The sequence below is a fragment of the Apodemus sylvaticus genome, chromosome 5 (genome assembly GCF_947179515.1).
Source record: "Apodemus sylvaticus chromosome 5, mApoSyl1.1, whole genome shotgun sequence".
Taxonomy (NCBI): domain Eukaryota; kingdom Metazoa; phylum Chordata; class Mammalia; order Rodentia; family Muridae; genus Apodemus; species Apodemus sylvaticus.
Genome location: NC_067476.1, coordinates 6,478,602 through 6,495,968, shown reverse-complemented (window position 1 = coordinate 6,495,968; position 17,367 = coordinate 6,478,602). Strand labels below are relative to the sequence as shown.

At 52.7% G+C, this 17,367-nt stretch overlaps 1 protein-coding gene across 3 annotated transcripts in view; it reads left to right on the top strand.

Moving 5' to 3' along the window:
* The window catches only part of Vav2 (vav guanine nucleotide exchange factor 2), a 160,949-nt gene that overhangs the window by 16,529 nt on the left and 127,053 nt on the right, over nt 1-17,367 (top strand). Inside the window, exon 1 of one of the 3 annotated variants that reach the window (XM_052181944.1) lies at nt 3,858-3,932. The exons of the other annotated variants lie outside the window; for them this stretch is intronic. Within the exon in view, the coding sequence (XP_052037904.1) occupies nt 3,897-3,932 (36 nt within the window). The 5' untranslated portion in view covers nt 3,858-3,896. Of the gene's footprint in view, nt 1-3,857; nt 3,933-17,367 lie in introns of those variants that run through there. 3 annotated transcript variants of the gene reach the window in all.

The window sequence follows — 17,367 nt, the reverse complement described above, 5'->3', positions numbered from 1 at the left end:
GATAAGGAGGGTTCCTGGTGGGGCCTGGGTAGTGCCAGGAATGCTAGGCTGGCCTTTGTCCCTGGGTGCTGGTTGAGGGACCGGGAAGGTCCAAGGTCTCCCAGGGGCTGTTTGCATGTGTGTGTTTCTGTATGCAGAGGCCAAAGGTCGATAGTGCGTGTCTTCCCTCAACCTTGTTTCAGTTAACCCTTGGAGCCACAGAGAAATGGGGCCACCTTTTTTTTGACACAGGTTTTTTTGAGCTGGTGAGGTAGCTCATTGGGTGCAGGTGTCAAATGACTTCTCTATTCCTGGGACCCACGTGGTGGGATGAAAGAACCTTTTCCCACAATTTGTCATCTGACCTCCATCCATGTACCCAAACTCACATGTGCCAGTGCACATATACACAAAATAAAAATTAAAGTGTGTTTGTGGGGGAAGGAGCTGGAGACATGGCTCAGCAGTTAAGAGCACTGACTGTTCTTCCAGAGGTCCTGAGTTTGATTCCCAGCAACCACATGATGACTCACAACCATCTGGGGTCTGATGCCTTCTTCTGTTGTGTCTGAAGACAGCAACAGTGTATTTAATACATAAAATAAATAAATGAATCTTTAAAAAGGGTGTGTGTGTGAAGAAGCATGACCTTTTGCCTCACCTGGGATCTTCCTGTCTCCGCCTTCTAGTCCTAGGATTATGAGTGCACACACTGCTACCTTAATTTAAAAAAATATAGCTGGGCGGTAGTGGCGCATGCCTTTAATCCCAGCACTTGGGAGGCAGAGGCAGGTGGATTTCTGAGTTTGAGGCTAGCCTGGTCTACCGAGTGAATTCTAGGACACCCAGGGCTATACAGAGAAACCCTGTCTCGAAAAAACTAAACACACACACACACACACACACACACACACACACGCATGTGTTTTTGAGACTAGGTCTTACTGTGTAGTTCTAGCTGGCTTGGAACTTGTTATATAGATAAGAATAGCTTTAGGGGCTGGAGAGATGGCTCAGTGGTTAAGAGCCCTGACTGCTCTTCTGAAGGTCCTGAGTTCAAATCCCAGCAACCATATGGTGGCTCACAACTATCTGTAATGAGATCTGATGCCCTTTTCTCGAGTGTCCGAAGACAGCTACAGTGTACTCACATATAATAAGCTACAGTGTACTCACATATAATAAATTAATAAATCTTTAAAAAAAAGAATAGCTTTAGGTTCACAGAGATCCTCCTGGATCTCAGTGCTGGGATTAAAGTGGTGAGCCACCCCTCTAGGCAATTAAAAATTATTTTGGTGTGTGTGTGTGTGTGTGTGTGTGTGTGTGCACGTGCACCTGTAGACTTAGCTGCCACTTGCAGAGCCCAGGAGCTGGCTTTGAATGGTGGGACTCAGCTTTAGACTTTATCAGCATTCAGGTTGCAGTTCATTCAGGTCACAGCAGGTTTGAGCCGCAGTTCCTGTAGGCAGAAGTGGAACTTAGGCTCCGGCTCCCTGGAGAAGGGCTAGTTGCCAGCATGCTGGGTCATTGAGGTGACAAGGTGGCCTTTGTGGCACCCAGCCAAGAGACTGAACACCCAGAGAAGCTTATGTGTTGTTTTTAAAAGCGAATGTTGATTATGAGCAGAGGTTTTTCTTTAAAAAGGACATTGCCTTAAATTGATTTTTGGAGCCTCTTTTATTGCTATTGATCCAGCAGAGCTTCAGTCGGGAAGCTCACAGGGCTCTGCTGGGATGTACTTGATAACCTCATTGATGTGGAGGAGAGAAGCATTTGCTAAGACTTGGGTGACCATGGCTGGTCATGAGCCCAAGGCTGGCCACATGGGCTTTGCCGTGATTCCTGGGCCCCTGCCCTGCTGTGGTGGATGGGAGCACAGCATAAGTGTGTTATCTGACACTGAGTGTCAGGAATGAAGAAAGAAGGAGGGATGAGGGAGTGCTGCTCCTTGGAGACATCCGCCTCCGTATCTGGAGCACAGGCTCTGTGGTGGAGCCGCCTGTGGCTAGAGGCAACAGGTGCCGGTCCTGTGTCTCCAGTCTCCAGGTGGTGTGGATGATACCACATTGGCGACCCTGGGGATGGGAGCACCTAGAGGACCCTGCTGGACAATTTCAAGCCTGGCTTCTCGGCCCTCTAGCAGCAGGGGCCATGAGCGTCTGCCTGAGCTCGGGGCGGGGTTCCGATGGCTGTGTCCACCTGAGTACACCCGGCCTCTTGCTCACCGCTTCTCCTACGCTCCATCACCCCCTCCCCCAGCTGTGGCAGCCTGTACCCTGTAGCCTGCTAACTACCGACATTCAGGCTACAGAATGAGTATCTGACTCTTCTTTTTGGAGAAGCTCTTGGTGTTGGGTCTTAAGGCCAGGGACGCTGGGTCACCACATCTCTGGCTCTCTCCATCCCTTGTGTCCCACCAGGTCTAAGTGGAGTCCCTGGACATGTATGGTATAGTGACATCACTGATGACCCAGAGTCTTACCCCTCCTCACCCTGGCCACCTCTTTGTACTGTGAAATGGCTTGGGTCTGTGACAGCTGCTGTCTACCTGTCCCTTGTCATCTCTCTTGCTAGAGTTAACTCCAAATACAAGTGACAGGTAAAGCCATGCATAGTAGCATTTGCTTCAGACCGAAATGGATAAATCAAATCCTAGAGCTCTCGACAAGGTTACAGGAGAAAGAAGGCTTCTTACAAATGCCAGCCAAGGGGCTGGAGAGATGGCTCAGTGGTTAAGAGCACTGACTGCTCTTCCAAAGGTCCTGAGTTCAAATCCCAGCAACCACATGGTGGCTCACAACTATCTGTAATGAGATCTGACGCCCTCTTCTGGTGTGTCTGAAGACAGCTACAGTGTATTTACATATAATAAATAAGTAAATCTTTAAAAAGACAACAAATGGCTACCCCATCTGACTTGCCCAACTGCCACTTTCTCTTTAAAAAAAAAAAAAAAAAGCCAGCCAAGGAAGGGCAGAAAGAGACTGGTGAATGAGGGCGGGAAGCCGCTGAGGGGGGAGATGTGGGAGAAACAGAAGGGCTACATTTAGTAACATTGAGTAAAATGAAAAGGAAAGTTGAAACAAACAAAACACTCCGCTGGGGCCTCTTGAAAGCGGTTGAAGGAATGAGTAGACCGGCTCGAGCTGATGGCAGTGGGTTTTGGTCTCAGGTGCCCATCTAAGGAGCAGAGCTGGCATTCAGAACTCAGACTTATGTTCCAGCGTTGTAGCCCCTCACCACAATGTGGAGGAGGGGGCTGCTGGTCTGTAGCCCCAGGGCAACGTGGAGCTCCCAAGTCTGGTTCTTAAGCTCTGGCTGCCCTTATCGGGAACTGTGTGTGTGTGTGTGTGTGTGTGTGTGTGTGTGTGTGAGAGAGAGAGAGAGAGAGAGAGAGAGAGAGAGACTGGTCCCTTCCTCATCCTTCCAGTGTTCAGTCTCCCGGCTGTATGATGGAGGCTTTGCTGTCGGGGTGTTTATGAGCGTTAGGGCGGGGCTGTGGGCTGTGTGGGGGGTTGACCCATGCCTTTATCTTTGGGATGTGACTTTGGAAGAGTCCATCTGGTGAGGCCGGTGATGGCTCAGGAGCAGCTGCTGAAGACCATTCAGGAGAGGGTCTCTCCAGAGCTGGGTTGGGAGACATGATACCGATCTTGGTGTGGACCCTCATGGGAATCCTCAGGGCAAGTGGGGTTCACAGGATGGGGCAGATGCCTGGGCGCCTCTGAGGACAGTAGTACTTCTGAACTAATGCACACTGGGTCATGCCTGGATAGTTTCTAGTGCATCTGCTAAGATCCTTCCCTATTTAAAGGTTCCCGTGAGGTTCCGGGAGTTAAGATGTGAGCATTTTTTTTAGTCTGTTTGTCTGTCTGTCTCCTTGACGCAGTGGCCCCTTTCTTTCTTTCATCTGGATGCAATGTATTGTCAGAGCTGCTCAAGAACATGAGGTAGGAAGGGACTGTGAGAGAGGGAGAGCGTGGGCTCCTCGGGGATGGAGAGGGCAGGGTCTGGGTTGAGGCAGAAGTGGAGCAGGCATGTGGGTGGGGACCGGGTGGCCTTGCTGAGATGTCGGTCTGCATCCATGCCTCCAAGCAGCTGCCTGGTGTGATGGGGGTTTGAGCGCCCCTCCTGGAGACAGCATTGGCAGACCACCCTTGTCCTCCCTCTTGGTTATGGTGGGGTTTTTTGTCCTCTGTCCTCTCAGAGGGTGCTGCCGCTGTTGGGTTCCGTTCTCTGGCTACCCCTGTTGCCCTGGGGCTGTGGGGGCTGTGGGGGCTGTGGGGGCTGTGGGGGCTGTGGGGGTTGTGAGCATGCTCGGTTTCTCAGCATCTCCGAGTCGCTCGCTCCACTGCTCTCTCACTTCCCTTGGCCGCCCTGTCCCCTGCCCCCCAAATAACACCTGGGATAGGGCAGGGTGGGGTGGAGAGCCTGGGTTGCCATTGTCCCTGAAGGCAGATAAACAGATGCTCCTCACGCATGCCTCAGAGTGGGACCTGGTGCAGGGTTGAGTGAAGGATGAGTGGAGCAGGGAGAGTGGCGAACGGCTGGGCCCTGGGGTCCTGCGGGCTCAGCCAGATGCTCTTGGATAGTGGCAGCCATGGGATGTGGCGGGGAAGGGCGTCCTTCATGAGGGGCATGGTACGGGGTCCTCAGCCATACACGGGCTTTTAGGTGAGGGGATTGGCTTTCTGTTTCTTGCTCTGCCTACAGGGTGAGTTTGCTAGGGGCCTGGACTCTGGGGCCTTTGGCCCAGCGTGGGGCCTCCCTTCTGATGGAGGGAAGCCCCTCCCACTATGTGATGCACACCTTTTTTGAGTCCACCTGTTACCATCATGCACCTGACTAGAGGTAACAATCTGGGTGTCCATTGGTGGGGATACTGGAGGAGGCATGTTGGGCTCAGGCCAGGGCAACTATACCCATCTCCATGGTGAGCTAGGGACTTGAGGCACCAGGGAGGAGGTGCTGGACCCAACATCTGATCATTCCCGTGTCACTCAGAGCACCAGCTTGGACAAGGCACTGCAGCAGTTGGGCAGGGACACCAAGGTCATTAGCAGCCCGCCTTCCCTTTGTCTAGAAGAGGTTATTTCTGTAGTGGGAGAAAAGTGAAGACAAACAAAAAACCCAAACCAAAAAACTGGTCTTACCCAGGGCTTCTTCCTTCCCTGTTCATATGAGACAGGACCTGTGACCCTTCCTCAGCACAGGCACCACCCCAGAGTGGAAGTCTGGGTCACTGTGTCCCCACTTGGTAAGATGACAGTGGCTATCCCAGCCCAGAACATGCTAGCAAGAACGAGAGGATGAGAAGCCAGTGTTCCTAGATGCTTCAGCAGGAACTCTGGTTGGCTGTGGGAGCCAGGGAGCCAAGGGCAGGAAGGAGGCTACAGTCAGTGCACCCTGCCCTTCTCATGACCCAGGTCTGAAATGCCAGCTCTGGTGTGGCCTTCCTGCCCTGTCCTCTGTGCCTGAGTAGTCTCACATGCTGGGCTCTTTCGGGGTGGGGCCTGAGGGGGAGTCCGCAGCTGTGAGCGGAGCATTCCTGAGCTTGGCTGCCCCACCTGTTGTCCTGGCATCTGTGGAGCCCTGTCCCGCCTCCCTGCCTGGGGGGTGGTGAGGGGATGGGGCGATGAGGGGCCTGGAGCCAGTGGGACTGGAATTTCTAGAAAGTTGAGCTTTTCGCTGCTCATCTAGGTTTCATGGGCCTTTGAGAAAGGGAACCTCAGAGACTGGCCTCACTGGACACACCTCCTCCCACCCCCAGCCCTGAGAAGAGTCTAAGAGCTAAGAAGCCATACCTGCTTGTGGGGAAAAACCAGAAACAAAAGAAGAAGCCATGAACCCAGCGTGGCCTGAGACTAAGTTCCTGAAAGATCAGGGGAATTCCTCAAACTGATGGGGGTGGGGGGGGCAGTGTGGAGCTGCGTCCTTGGCCTCTCTCTGCAGACAGAAGTTTTTCCAGTGACCTGAGAGGAGGCCCAGGGATCTAGAGAACTGAGGACCAAGGGCAGGGCAGGGCCCTGTGGTTGGGTGGATGGTGTGAGGGGACCTGGAAGGTCACTGAGAGCCTGGGTTAGAGAGCTGCAGAAAGAACCCTCTTACCTTCTGAGGAAGTTTTTCTGACTCCCTCTGAAAGAGGCTTAAGCAAAATCCAAGGTGTTTCTCACCAAATGAAGGGGCACCAAATGAAGGGGCTTGAAAAGAGAGAATTGGGGGTTAAGGGAGTATGGCACGGCGGTGTGGGGGAAGGGGGTGCCCAGGCGGGCCCTTGTCCAGGCACCTCTTCCCCTGAGGGACCACACACACACAGGCATGGTACAGAATAGAGTTTATTCAGGGTAGAGGTTGGAAGTTAGTGGTATAGTAGAAGTAGAGAAAGGCAGAGAGAGAGAGAGAGAGAGAGAGAGAGAGAGAGAGAGAGAGAGAGAGAGAGAGAAGAGTGAGTGTAGTGGAGGCTGGCCGTGAATATGTGGAGAGAGGGGGAGGGGAGGAGAGCCCAAGGGGCAGAGGTGAGAGTGGGATGGAAGAGAGCGAATAGAGAAGAGGAGGGGCAAGCAGCCCCTTGTATAGTGGGCCAGATTGATGGGGCGGGGCATACCTGGCTATTGCCAGGTAGGTGTAGGGTGGAGCTTAGACAGAATACCACCACCCTCAAACTCAGGAAACTACAGAGCTATCTGGTTGGGGTAACTGAGGCTCTTCGAGGGGCAGGGACTTGCCCAGGGCCCCCTGGGAAGCCATGTTTAGCAGAGTATAGAACTCTGTCCTGTGCCATCTTCCCCAGTGACTTCTGATCCTACTCCTCAGAGTGAAACTAGGTGGGAGGGGAGTGGGTGAGGGGAACATGCCTCCCACGTGAGCGTTCCCAGGGTGCATTTCACTGGAGCAGTGGTTGCCACTGAGGCTGACCCCTCTGCTTGTGTGGGAATGGAGCTGACCTGGGGATGGATCACTGGTTTTTCCATGATGTAACTGAGAGGTCTGGAGACTTCAGAGGCAAAGTCTTTTGTGGACTCTGTAAGCTGACAGAGTGGGTGATGACTCTCTGGGGCCTCAATACGAGACTGGTAAGAGACAGTTGGCATCATCCTGCGAGCAGAGGCGGCCCCCTCTCTGCCCTCTTTGCATGCGTGGAGACAGAGTCTGTTGTCGAAGCAGGAAGCCTGCCCCTCCCCCAGCTAAGCTTGTGTTTACTGTACACAAAGAGTAAAATGAAAATGGATTGCATTTAAGAAACAGGAAAAACATGTTTACATCTTGCCTTCCACTTTTTGGTAGTCCAGACTTATTTCCCTGGATACTCTTAAAATTTTTTCATTAGACATTTTTATCAGTCATAACAGAGATACATACACACCCATCCATACATGTGCACAGGCATACCCACTGCATGCTTCCAGGTGTGTGCACACCCACCTCTCACCCACAGACACATGTGCTATCATACACATCATATACCAGCATCCCAGGTGTGTTCACCTAGCCACAAAGCCATGGGAGTGTTTTCCCTGTGACTGGAGGGGTGTGCCGCATGGTTGAAAAAGAGGGGGCTTGCACTATTTCTAGTAATTCATAGAGTTGTCCCATGTGGGAAAGCTTTCTGCTTTTGCAGGAGTGAGAGAATTGTTGAGGCTGCCTCCCAGTGCTTGTCCTTCCTACTGCAGTCATTAATCAAGAAAATGCCCTCTAGACTTGTACAAGGGCCAGCCTATGGAGGCGTTTTCTCTACCCAGGGTCCCTGTTCCCAAATGACTCTAGCCTGTTTCAAGTTGAGAAAAACTGAGCAGCGTTCAGAGGCAGCCACTGGTTAGGTGAATCTGGACCTGAGATCTGTGTACAGTCTTGAGTCAGGGTCTCTGAGGGAGGACTTCTCAGGAATGGGTGGTGGGGAAGATTTTTTATTTTTTTAAAGATTTATTTACTTATTTTATGTATATGAGTACACTGTAGCTTTACAGATGGTTGTGAGCCATCATGTGGTTGCTGGGAATTGAACTCAGGACCTCTGCTCACTCCAGCCCAAAGATTTATTTATTATTATATGTAAGCACACTGTAGCTGTCTTCAGACACACCAGAAGAGGGCGTCAGATCTCATTATGGATAGTTGTGAGCCATCATGTGGTTGCTGGGATTTGAGCTCAGGTCCTTCAGAAGAGCAGTCAGTGCTCTTAACTGCTAGCCATCTCTCCAGTCCCAGTGGGGAAGATTTAAACCAAAATCTGCCTAGAAGTTGGTTACGCTAGTTCTACTCTGTCCCTGAGTCCCACACCAGCTCTGGGGTATCTGCAGCAGAAGTGAGATATGGTGTCTGGTAGGGGGAGTGAGAGACTGGACTCAGGCAGGGCTCCCATGGGGATTTTGTTACTTAGAGTCCAAGATGGATCCTACGCTAGGCCCTCATGTGGCTGGCCCAGGCCCTGGGGCCTCATCCAGAGCTGTCGGGTGGGGACCTATGAGCAGTGTGAATGGTAAAGAGGGGCAGGAGTTGCAGAAACCAAGGATTTTGTTTGTTATTGTTTAGATGGGAACTGTTCTCTGAATGCTCATGTGAAAGGCTTGGTGGCCACTGCTGGGCTTTTGGGGGACATGAGGACTCTGAAGACTCCAATATCAGGGGACCATAATTCCTGGGTGGATGGTAATCTGTCTTAGGGTTTTACTGCTGTGAACAGACACCATGACCAAGGTAACTCTTACAAGGACAACATTTAATTGCAGCAGGCTTACAGGTTCACAGGTTTAGTTCATTATCATCCCGGAGTTGAGAGTTCCACCTTTTCTTACAAAGGCAGCAAGCAGCAGCTGGGATGAGGGTCTCAAAGCCCACGCCCACAGTGACAGACCGACTCCAACAAGGCTACACCTCCTAATAGTGTAGCCCTGGGCCAAGCATATACAAATCTTCACACCACCTCTTTTTACATTTAAAAAAAAATGTATGTGTGTCTTCTCTGTCTGTCTGTCTGTCTGTCCATACCATGTGGAGGCCAGAAGAGAGTGTTGTATCCCTTGATGCTTATAAGCCACCACGTGTGGAAAACCGGACCAGGTCCTCTATAAGAGCAGTAAGTGCTCTTAACCTCTGAGCCATCTCTCCAGCCCGAGGCCTCACCTCATATAGCTTTGGACACCTATTAGCACCAAGCAGGAGTGCCCAGACTTGACACGTGGGCCTTCGGGCAACATTCTAAATCCAAACTATAAAGCCGGAAGTGACTCACCTGTGGACTGTTACCAGCCTCTGGGCAGGTGAGGACACAGGTGTTGAGCAGGGATGTGACAGGTGTGTTCAGACTAACTTCCAGGTCCTGATGGTGAGCTTGGAGAGAGAGCAGGTCAGGCTGCTGGATTATCTCTGGGCTCCAGAGGATCTCCCTGGGGCTGTTTCCCAGTAACTGGTATCCCTGGGGGACTGCAGACGTATTTCCAATGTACATCTAGTGTCCCCAGTCCCCCAGGGACTGCAAGTGAAGTCACTCAAAGCTGTCCTCAATATTCCCAAGAGTCACTGCCATCCCTCACTCCCAGAGATTGTGTACTTACATTTTATCCAAGAATTTTTGACACTTTGTCATGTGCACGACTGTCCTGAGCCTTTCGAAGAGAGGCCTGTTCCCGTCCTGCCACCCCATAGCTTAGGGCTGTTGGTGCTTGGCTCTGGATCACATAAGAATGTTTGCTTTGGTTCTCCTGCTTGGGAGCTCCCTGATGCTACTGTTAGGATTTTCCTACCACGTTTTCAGCTCAGCAGCAAGGGGTAATGGCAAGACTGGCCTGCGCAGATGGTGTGTGTGTGTGTGTGTGATAACCCGATGTGTGCCAACCATGAAGGGACGCATTTGGCTTCGATGTCGGCGCGCAGTGGGAGAGAACAGTGGAGCATGTTCTGCCCGGGTCTGTCTGGAATTGGATTGTCCAAATTGCACAGGAGAAGGGGTGCTTGGAGGGGCGAGCTGTTCTCCCAGAGTGACCTTGGAGGCCGCTTTCCAGAGGGGAGGAAGAGATGGAGAAGATGAAGAGGCATTCTGGGCAATTTCACCGGCAGCTTGTGGGCTCACGTTAATGGTCCGGCTGCTGGATTGCAGCAGAGGAGGGGATGAGGGAGGTGGGAGAGTGCATGAGGACGTGCAAGGCAGCATCTGGGCTAATCTCTCAGAGTCTTGCCTACCTAAGAGAGCTGGGCAGCAGAGAGTGGGATTTGAACCCCTAGGCGGCATTCTGAGCCGGCTTAAGGAAGTGGTTATACAAGGAGATACTAGAAAAGCAATTTCCTGCTAGCTTTATAGAAAACCTTTGCTTTGAAAACCCTGACCTTGAAGTTTTGATACTGTGGGCCACTCTTATCCCTGAGGCTCCAACAGGCCATTAGCCACATAGAGGGCGGGAGGGGAGGGCGGCTGGGCAGAGAGCTGATTATTCTCTTGCAGCCTCCTCTGCTGGATTCAGGCTGCATCTTCTGAGCTTAGGTTGCAGTGGTTGTCAGTTAAGTGTCTGCGGATTGATAGGGTCTCAGAGTGGGGCACAGTCTCCCGCCTGCCCACCTGTTCTCTCCCCGTTTCTAGCTGAATGCTTTCCTGAGCCTCTCTGTTCCCAGGTACTTTGAAGGTTGGGTCAAGCCCCCCTTAGCTCTGGGTGAGTGGACCACCTGCTTAGCCACCAGTGAGTTTCTTCTGTAAAAAGCTCCATCCCGCAGGCTCTGGAAACTGCTCCACACGACTTGGGTCCTGGATGCAGATGGACCCATTTGGCTGTGATGACAGAATCTGGTTTCTTAGGTTCCATGTTGTCCCGCCCCCACAATAGCTTGGGGGACCCTGCATTGCTCAGCTCAGGGGATCCAGAGGGAAGCCTTGGTCAATGGGATGCCTTTGCCTGTATGAGGGGCTAGGTCACCTGTAGGGTCTATTGGGACCAGGGACTATAAACGGGCCTTCATTCCTGTCCTTTTTTGGGAAGACTCCAAGGTTTGAGGGCAGGGTTAGGGTTTGGGGTTTTGGCTTGGATCACAGACTTGTCAAATTCACATTACAAGTCCTAGCTAGCTTTCTGCTCACTGTGACCCAGTACCAGGCACAATTTAACGGAGAAGGTTTTTTTTAGCTCTCAGTGTTTCAGTCTATAATTGAGAGAAGAGGGCTGTAGTATTGAGTATGCAGTTTACCTCATGGCCAGCAGGAAGGAGAAGAAGAGGGAGAAAGAATGAATCCCGTATGCTGGCGGGTTCCTCTTTGACTTGTATTCCATCCCTAGCCTATGGGGTAGTAATGCCTACGTTTGGGGTGTGTGTCTCCCCCTTACTTAATCCTCCCTCTCTGGAAGCACCTTCCAGACAAGCCCGGAAGTGTGCCTTAAAACTCTGCTGGTGTTTCTGAATCTAGTCAAGGTCTAATTAAGGGTCCAGTACCCTCAGCAGTCTTCTGTGTCCTCTCTGAGTCTTTGGTGAGCCTCTTCCTATTTCACAGCACCCTGAGGAGAATGCCTCACCTATGTGGAAGATGGCGGCAGGAGGGCTGAGGAGAGTGGGCCCAGTTTCATTCTGGAACTGATGGAGAGGGACCAGGTCAGGAGGTGGGACAGGGCAGAGTGTGTGAGAGCATCGCTGCCTGCAGCATCCATGGCCTCTTCTGAGGGAATGGCAGGCTCCCAAGAAGGCCCCCGGGGGTTGGCACGTTGGGGGCCTGGAAGCACTGGCAGCACAGGGTTAGCTGGGAGGGCTCCCTTGTTTTGAGCCACATTTTGGTTTCCATTCTGGGTTATTTGGACTATTACTCCCAAGTATGAGGGAGGGGTGCAGCCTTTGTGGGGACTGTTGTCCCGTGTGACAGAGGCTGTGGTTCACCCCTATAGGACACCAGTGATTCTGGTGCTTTTCTGGGGATGGAGCACACCCTGGCTTGCCCTGCCCCCCTGTGCTCTGCGGCATACCACCACACCCCTCAGCTTTGATGCCTGAGTTCTGCATCAGGTCAAGGGTACAGCGGTATGATGGGCCTCAAAAAATGCCGGGCCCAGCCTGGTGACCATCTGATGCTCTTTGTTGTTGGAAATGGTAGAAATACCACCTGGCATTTACGCTCTGATTCCAAATGACACTGCAGCTTGGGGACCTTGGAAAATGGTAAAGGAGGTGCATTTAGCTTGTCCTTTCTGCCGCCCTGTTGGAGAGGGCCAGCCATCTCTGGTGTTCTGCCTGCTTCTGGCGGGTGGACTCCTTCCCCCGAGGACATGCAGATCCTAATAGGGGCAGTGGTAGCAAGGCCTGCCCCGGCAGCCCTAGGGTGCAGTTCTCACCCTGCAGCCTTCCAGCCCTCCCCTGCCTGGAGGCACCGGGCTCGTTCCCAGCTGCTGGCACTTCATCTGGATGATGTGTGTGCAGCTGAGGAAGCGTACAGGAAGGATTCATGTTAAACCATCCAGACATAATCAAGTCCCTGTGCTCCTCAGATCACTCCCTCCCAGTCTTCTCCCGAGTGTGCTCAGTGACAGGAGCAGTGCATGAGTTGGCTGGAACCCTTCCCAGGGAACCTGACACCACACCATCTCAACTGTCTCACCATCAGGGCCTGGTGGTGTCATGATGGTCCGGCGCACAGCCTGGGAAGTCTCAAGGTGCTGTGGGTGACGGTAGGATGGTGTTGGACAGCCCTGTTGTTCCAGTTAGTCCCAGCCTGTTAGCTTCAGCCTCTCATTGCTGTGTGTGTGTGTGGTGTGTGTGTGTGTGTGTGTGGTGTGTGGTGTGTGTGTGTGTTAAGGCAGATGTCATGGCTAGTCCCCAATTACACCTGCCTAGCTGTTTTAGCAGAGCTGTTTCCAGAATTGGGTTATTCCTGTAGTAGCAGTGGCAACAACTCCGTCTCTCTGTCTCTCTACACCTCTGATGCTAGGATAGCTATTCCCTTTTGTTGAGAAGATGCAAGACCGTTGTGCCTGCAGTTGGAGGACATGGACAGGTGCTTTGTGGACTTCCATTCATTTGTTTACCAGCTCCTGAGCCCCTGCAGTGGGCTGCACATTATCCAGGGTATTTTGGCCATAGAGGAAGCAAGTGGCCTTCGTGTGTGCCCTGGGGACTGTCTGGTCAGCTTGTCACCCAGGACCACCTGTTATCTGCTCCAGGAGCCCCACATTTGATCCGTTCCAGCAAACTAACCCATTAAATAGCAATGATGCTGCTTTAATGGCTTTGGGATGAGCCTGGCATAAATAACGGGACATTAATTCGTTTTCCCATTTTTTTCTTTTTTTATTGATCAAAGTCGTCCCTAGCTGCCAGTCAGAGCTCTGATCAGCAGGATTCAAGGCCCCAGGGAGGCACTGTGTCACACCAGCCTGAAGCAGAGACACTGTAAGCAGACCCATCTTAGCTCCACTTGTTGAAGTATTTTGCAAGGACTGCCAGTGGCCACTGGTATTCTCCCAAGCCTTTTTACAGAACAGGGCATTTGCCTGTGGAGATCTCCATTTCTCAGCCCCGGAGGCTTTGAAAGAGTGCTGTTCTGTGTAGGGCGGGGAACTGTTGTTCCTCCCTTCCTGGGTGTGGCTTTCCCATTCCTCCTGGGCCTGTGGTGGGTGAGGCTGGTCTCTGGCAGACCCTTGAGTGCACAAAGGAGACATGGGAGTGGATCTGAGGGGACTGCTTGTGAGCAGAGACCCTGAATCTGCTGGCCCTGGACTCTCTGGCTAGCTGCTATCTTCCCTCGATGCCCTGTGTGGCTGCTCTCTAGAGACAAGAGTTGGTTAGAAATCTGGTGTCAGGTTCACCATCACTGTGGTGGATAGTGGCTGTCAAGGAAGGTTCCTGGTCCATGCCACGTGTGGCCTGGTATCAGTCTTAGGGACAGCTCTCAGGCCCCATAAGGCACCATGGCCTTGGGCCCTTCTGCACCTCCTCAGAAGGTAGCCTGTGTCAACTGTTGCTTATCCTTAATCTAGTGGTCCATACTGTGTAGAGGGCAGAATTTGTGGTCATTTTACAGATTGGAAAACTGAGCCATGAGGACAGTGGTTGACAGGTGAGAGCAGGCTTCCACTACACTGCAGTCCAGTCTGTTACCACCAAGCATATCTGCTGTAGGTCTATGCCAGAATGTGGCTGAATCCGGGCCATGGGGGTGTTGGGAAAGGTGGGTCAAGAAGGTAAAAGTGGGTGGTGAGAGTTCTGTTGGTGATGATTCCCAGGTGCGGAGGTGAAGATGTAGGGACGTGAGCCCCACCTCCACAGCCGATCATTGTCCCTGGAGCTTAGCTGGCTAGGAGCACCTGGAAGGGACAGCCCTGGGTTCAGATCTCAAGTCACTTCCCTTCTCATGTCTAATGTCTCTGCATCTGCAAATGGACTTGAAAATAGAAGCCCCCTAGTCAGGATGGACTGCAGGTCTGAAGGCCACAGGTCTCTGACTGTGAAAGGCATATACCTGCTCGTTGGTTACTGTATGCAAAATGCTTTAAAGAATCTCTCTGTCCTGCCAGCACAGGGTCTGGGTCAGTGTAGGGATACAGAGCAGTGGCTGGACTTCTATTCTCAGGACCTCGGTGGTACCTGCTGTAGACAGAATTTTCCTGAAAGGACTGGCTTCTTTAAAAACGTCCTGTTGTCCTTCTGTCCTGAAACCTGCACAGGATTGCCTAACAGTCATAACAATCTGGCTTTGGAGATCAAATGTCTTAGATCTGCCCCCAGCTGTGTGTGGAATCCTGGCTCGGGTGAGCTCCGACCGGCCAGGAGGGGGACTTGGAACCTGGGTTTTTTTTTTATCGCTGTAGTGACTTGGGGTAGCCATGAGCAGCTCAGTGGGGCTCTGGCGTAGGGCCTGGAGTTCTGGAAAACCCTGGACAGTGGGGCCTTTGTGGCTGTCGTGAGTCAGCCATGGAGACTCCCAGAGGTCAGAGTTGGAAGGGCCTGGAGCTCTGGGCTGGACCCTCTTTTCACAGATGTGTGGCTCCAGCGCCAGGAGGCAGGTCTGTGGTAGAGAGGGTAGCCCTGGGCACCCTGCCTTGCTTTCATGGTGTCTTAGAGCTGGTGTGCTGACTGGCGGAGACGTCATGGAGACCAGGCCTCCTGGGGAGAGCAGAGCTACCCTCATCCTTAGTGAGGCAGGACTATGCTGCTGCTGTCGCTGACCCCCTGCCCTGGGCTGCCCACGACAGGATTGCTCGCTCGAGCTGGTCGGTGTGTGGGACAGAGGGATGGTCTGTGCACTGAGGTGCAGATCTTACAGGTGTGTGATGGCGGCGAGAGCTCAGCGCAGAAACCGGAGATGGCCCTTAGTTCCCAGGGGTCAGTGCTGGGGCCCCCTCCCCACCCAGTTGCCCCCCTCGTTCAAACTGCACACTCCAGGCTGAGGGCCGGTGCTCTGACTCACTCTTCTGCCACCGTGACAGAAGACCTCAGCGAGAGCAGCCTAGGGAGAAAAAGTTGAGCTCTCACAGTCTCCATTGGGGGAGGTCAGGGCGGCAAGAACTTGAGGCAGCTGCTTCCTTCAGACTCACAGTTAAGAGCAGAGAGAAATCAAAGCTTGCATTACTTCTTAGCTTTCTCTGTTCTTAGAGTCCAAGTCCCCAGACCAGCGGCTGGCACCCACAGTGGATTGGTTCTTCCTGTCTCAATTAACTTAACCAAGACACTTTCTCACAGATATGTCCTTAGGTTGACTTGATCAACCAGTGGTTCCTAACCTCCTCTGCTTTAATACAGGTCCTCATTTTTGTTGCTCCTTCAGAACTGTGACTTTTGCTACTGTTATGAATAGTAATGTAAATATCTGCTTTCCGATGCTCTGAGGCTGGCCCCTGTGAAAGGGTCGTTTGACTCTCAAAGGGGTGGCAACCCACCAGTTGAGAACTGCTGATGGAGCCAGTCCCTTTGGAGATGGAGACTCCCTTCCCAGGTGATTTTCAAGTGTATCAAGTTGGCAGTTGAACTAAACATGACCCTAGCTAATGGGCAGGCAGCCTTAGGCAGGGAACCAGTCCCCCTGATCTGGTTCTGTTTTATCTCCGTCCTGAGCCTGGAGAATTCATGTAGAATGTGCTTTGCAGGGCAGGCCTGACTGGACCCTCGTTCAGACAGTGTCCAGAAGCCCCGTAGTGGTGATGGTCTCCACAGCCTTTAGGCTGCCTCTCTGGATGCATCTCTCCTTTGGACTGAGGAAGGCTGTTTTACCATGGCCAGGTGGTTTCAAAGCCCCACGGAGAAGAGGCTGTGGTGGGACCCCTTGGGCTGGGCCTGAAAACTCCCTTCTGTCCTGCTAGGCCTCCTGGCAGCTCACATGTGTGCTCCCCTCCCCACATCCTTGCCAAAGCTGTATGACGGATGACAGGGAACAGCACCCAGACTTTTTGTCCTGCTGAGCCTGGGGAGGCGTGTGGTAGCTGGGCCCACAGACTGTCCTGTTGCCAATGTGATTTCAGCCCGATTAGTTCTTCTGGGAGTTGGTGGACAGTGAGTCACCACTGATGGTTCCAGCACAGTCTACTCTGGGTCTCCCACCCCAAGGCCACACTAAGCAGGGTCGTTTGACCAAGAAGTGGAACCCAGGGAGGGTCAAGGACAATAGGAGGTGCTGGCCTGTGCCCTCTCTAGTGTTTTAAACAAACACAGTGGCCCGCTGCTTGCCGTCCTGTGGAAAGCCCTATTACTCACGCAGACACTCACCAGAATTCCCCTGAGCTTGAGTGTTGCCTCAGGATACCTTGAAGCCTCTGGCTGTCCTACGAAGGCCCGGAAGGCTAAGCCAGAGGAGTGAGAAAATGCTGCTTGTCTCTGATGCAACAAGGATGGGCCGGCAACCCGGTGTTCAGTGCTATACCCGTGCCTGCACCTCACTCACTTCAGGCTCTGTCCACTGTGTGGAGACAGGCTTGAGAGACAGGCTTGTGGCAGCCTCAGGCCTCTCTCTCTCTCACCCACAACCTCAGGACTGTCTAGAATCTCTGCAGTATGGGAGGGAGTGGCTCCAATTGGCAGGGTCTTGCCCTCCTGGTGCTAGGGACGGCTGGGAAGAAGGGATCTGAGATGCACCACCAGTGCCTGCTGCCCCACCTCCATGAGAAGCCCCGCCTCCACGAAAAGCCCCGCCCACAGGGAAGCCCCGCCTCCATGGGAAGCCCCGCCCCATGGGAAGGGGCGAGGCTGACAGCCATCATGGACTTCTCCTTCCCAGCCAGGTATTCTACCTACCTCCACCCCTGCCACCCTGAGCCTCGGTTTCCCTAATTGTATAGTGAGAGGGAGGGACTTAAGTGCGTTATTGATAGACAAGGACAGCAGGTGACCCTGTGCCCCTCGGAACCCTTTCATCTCAAGTGCCCTCCATTCTGAAGCAGATAATGGGATCGTTTGTGGCCCTTGATGCTGTTAGCTTGCGTGCCAAAGTCC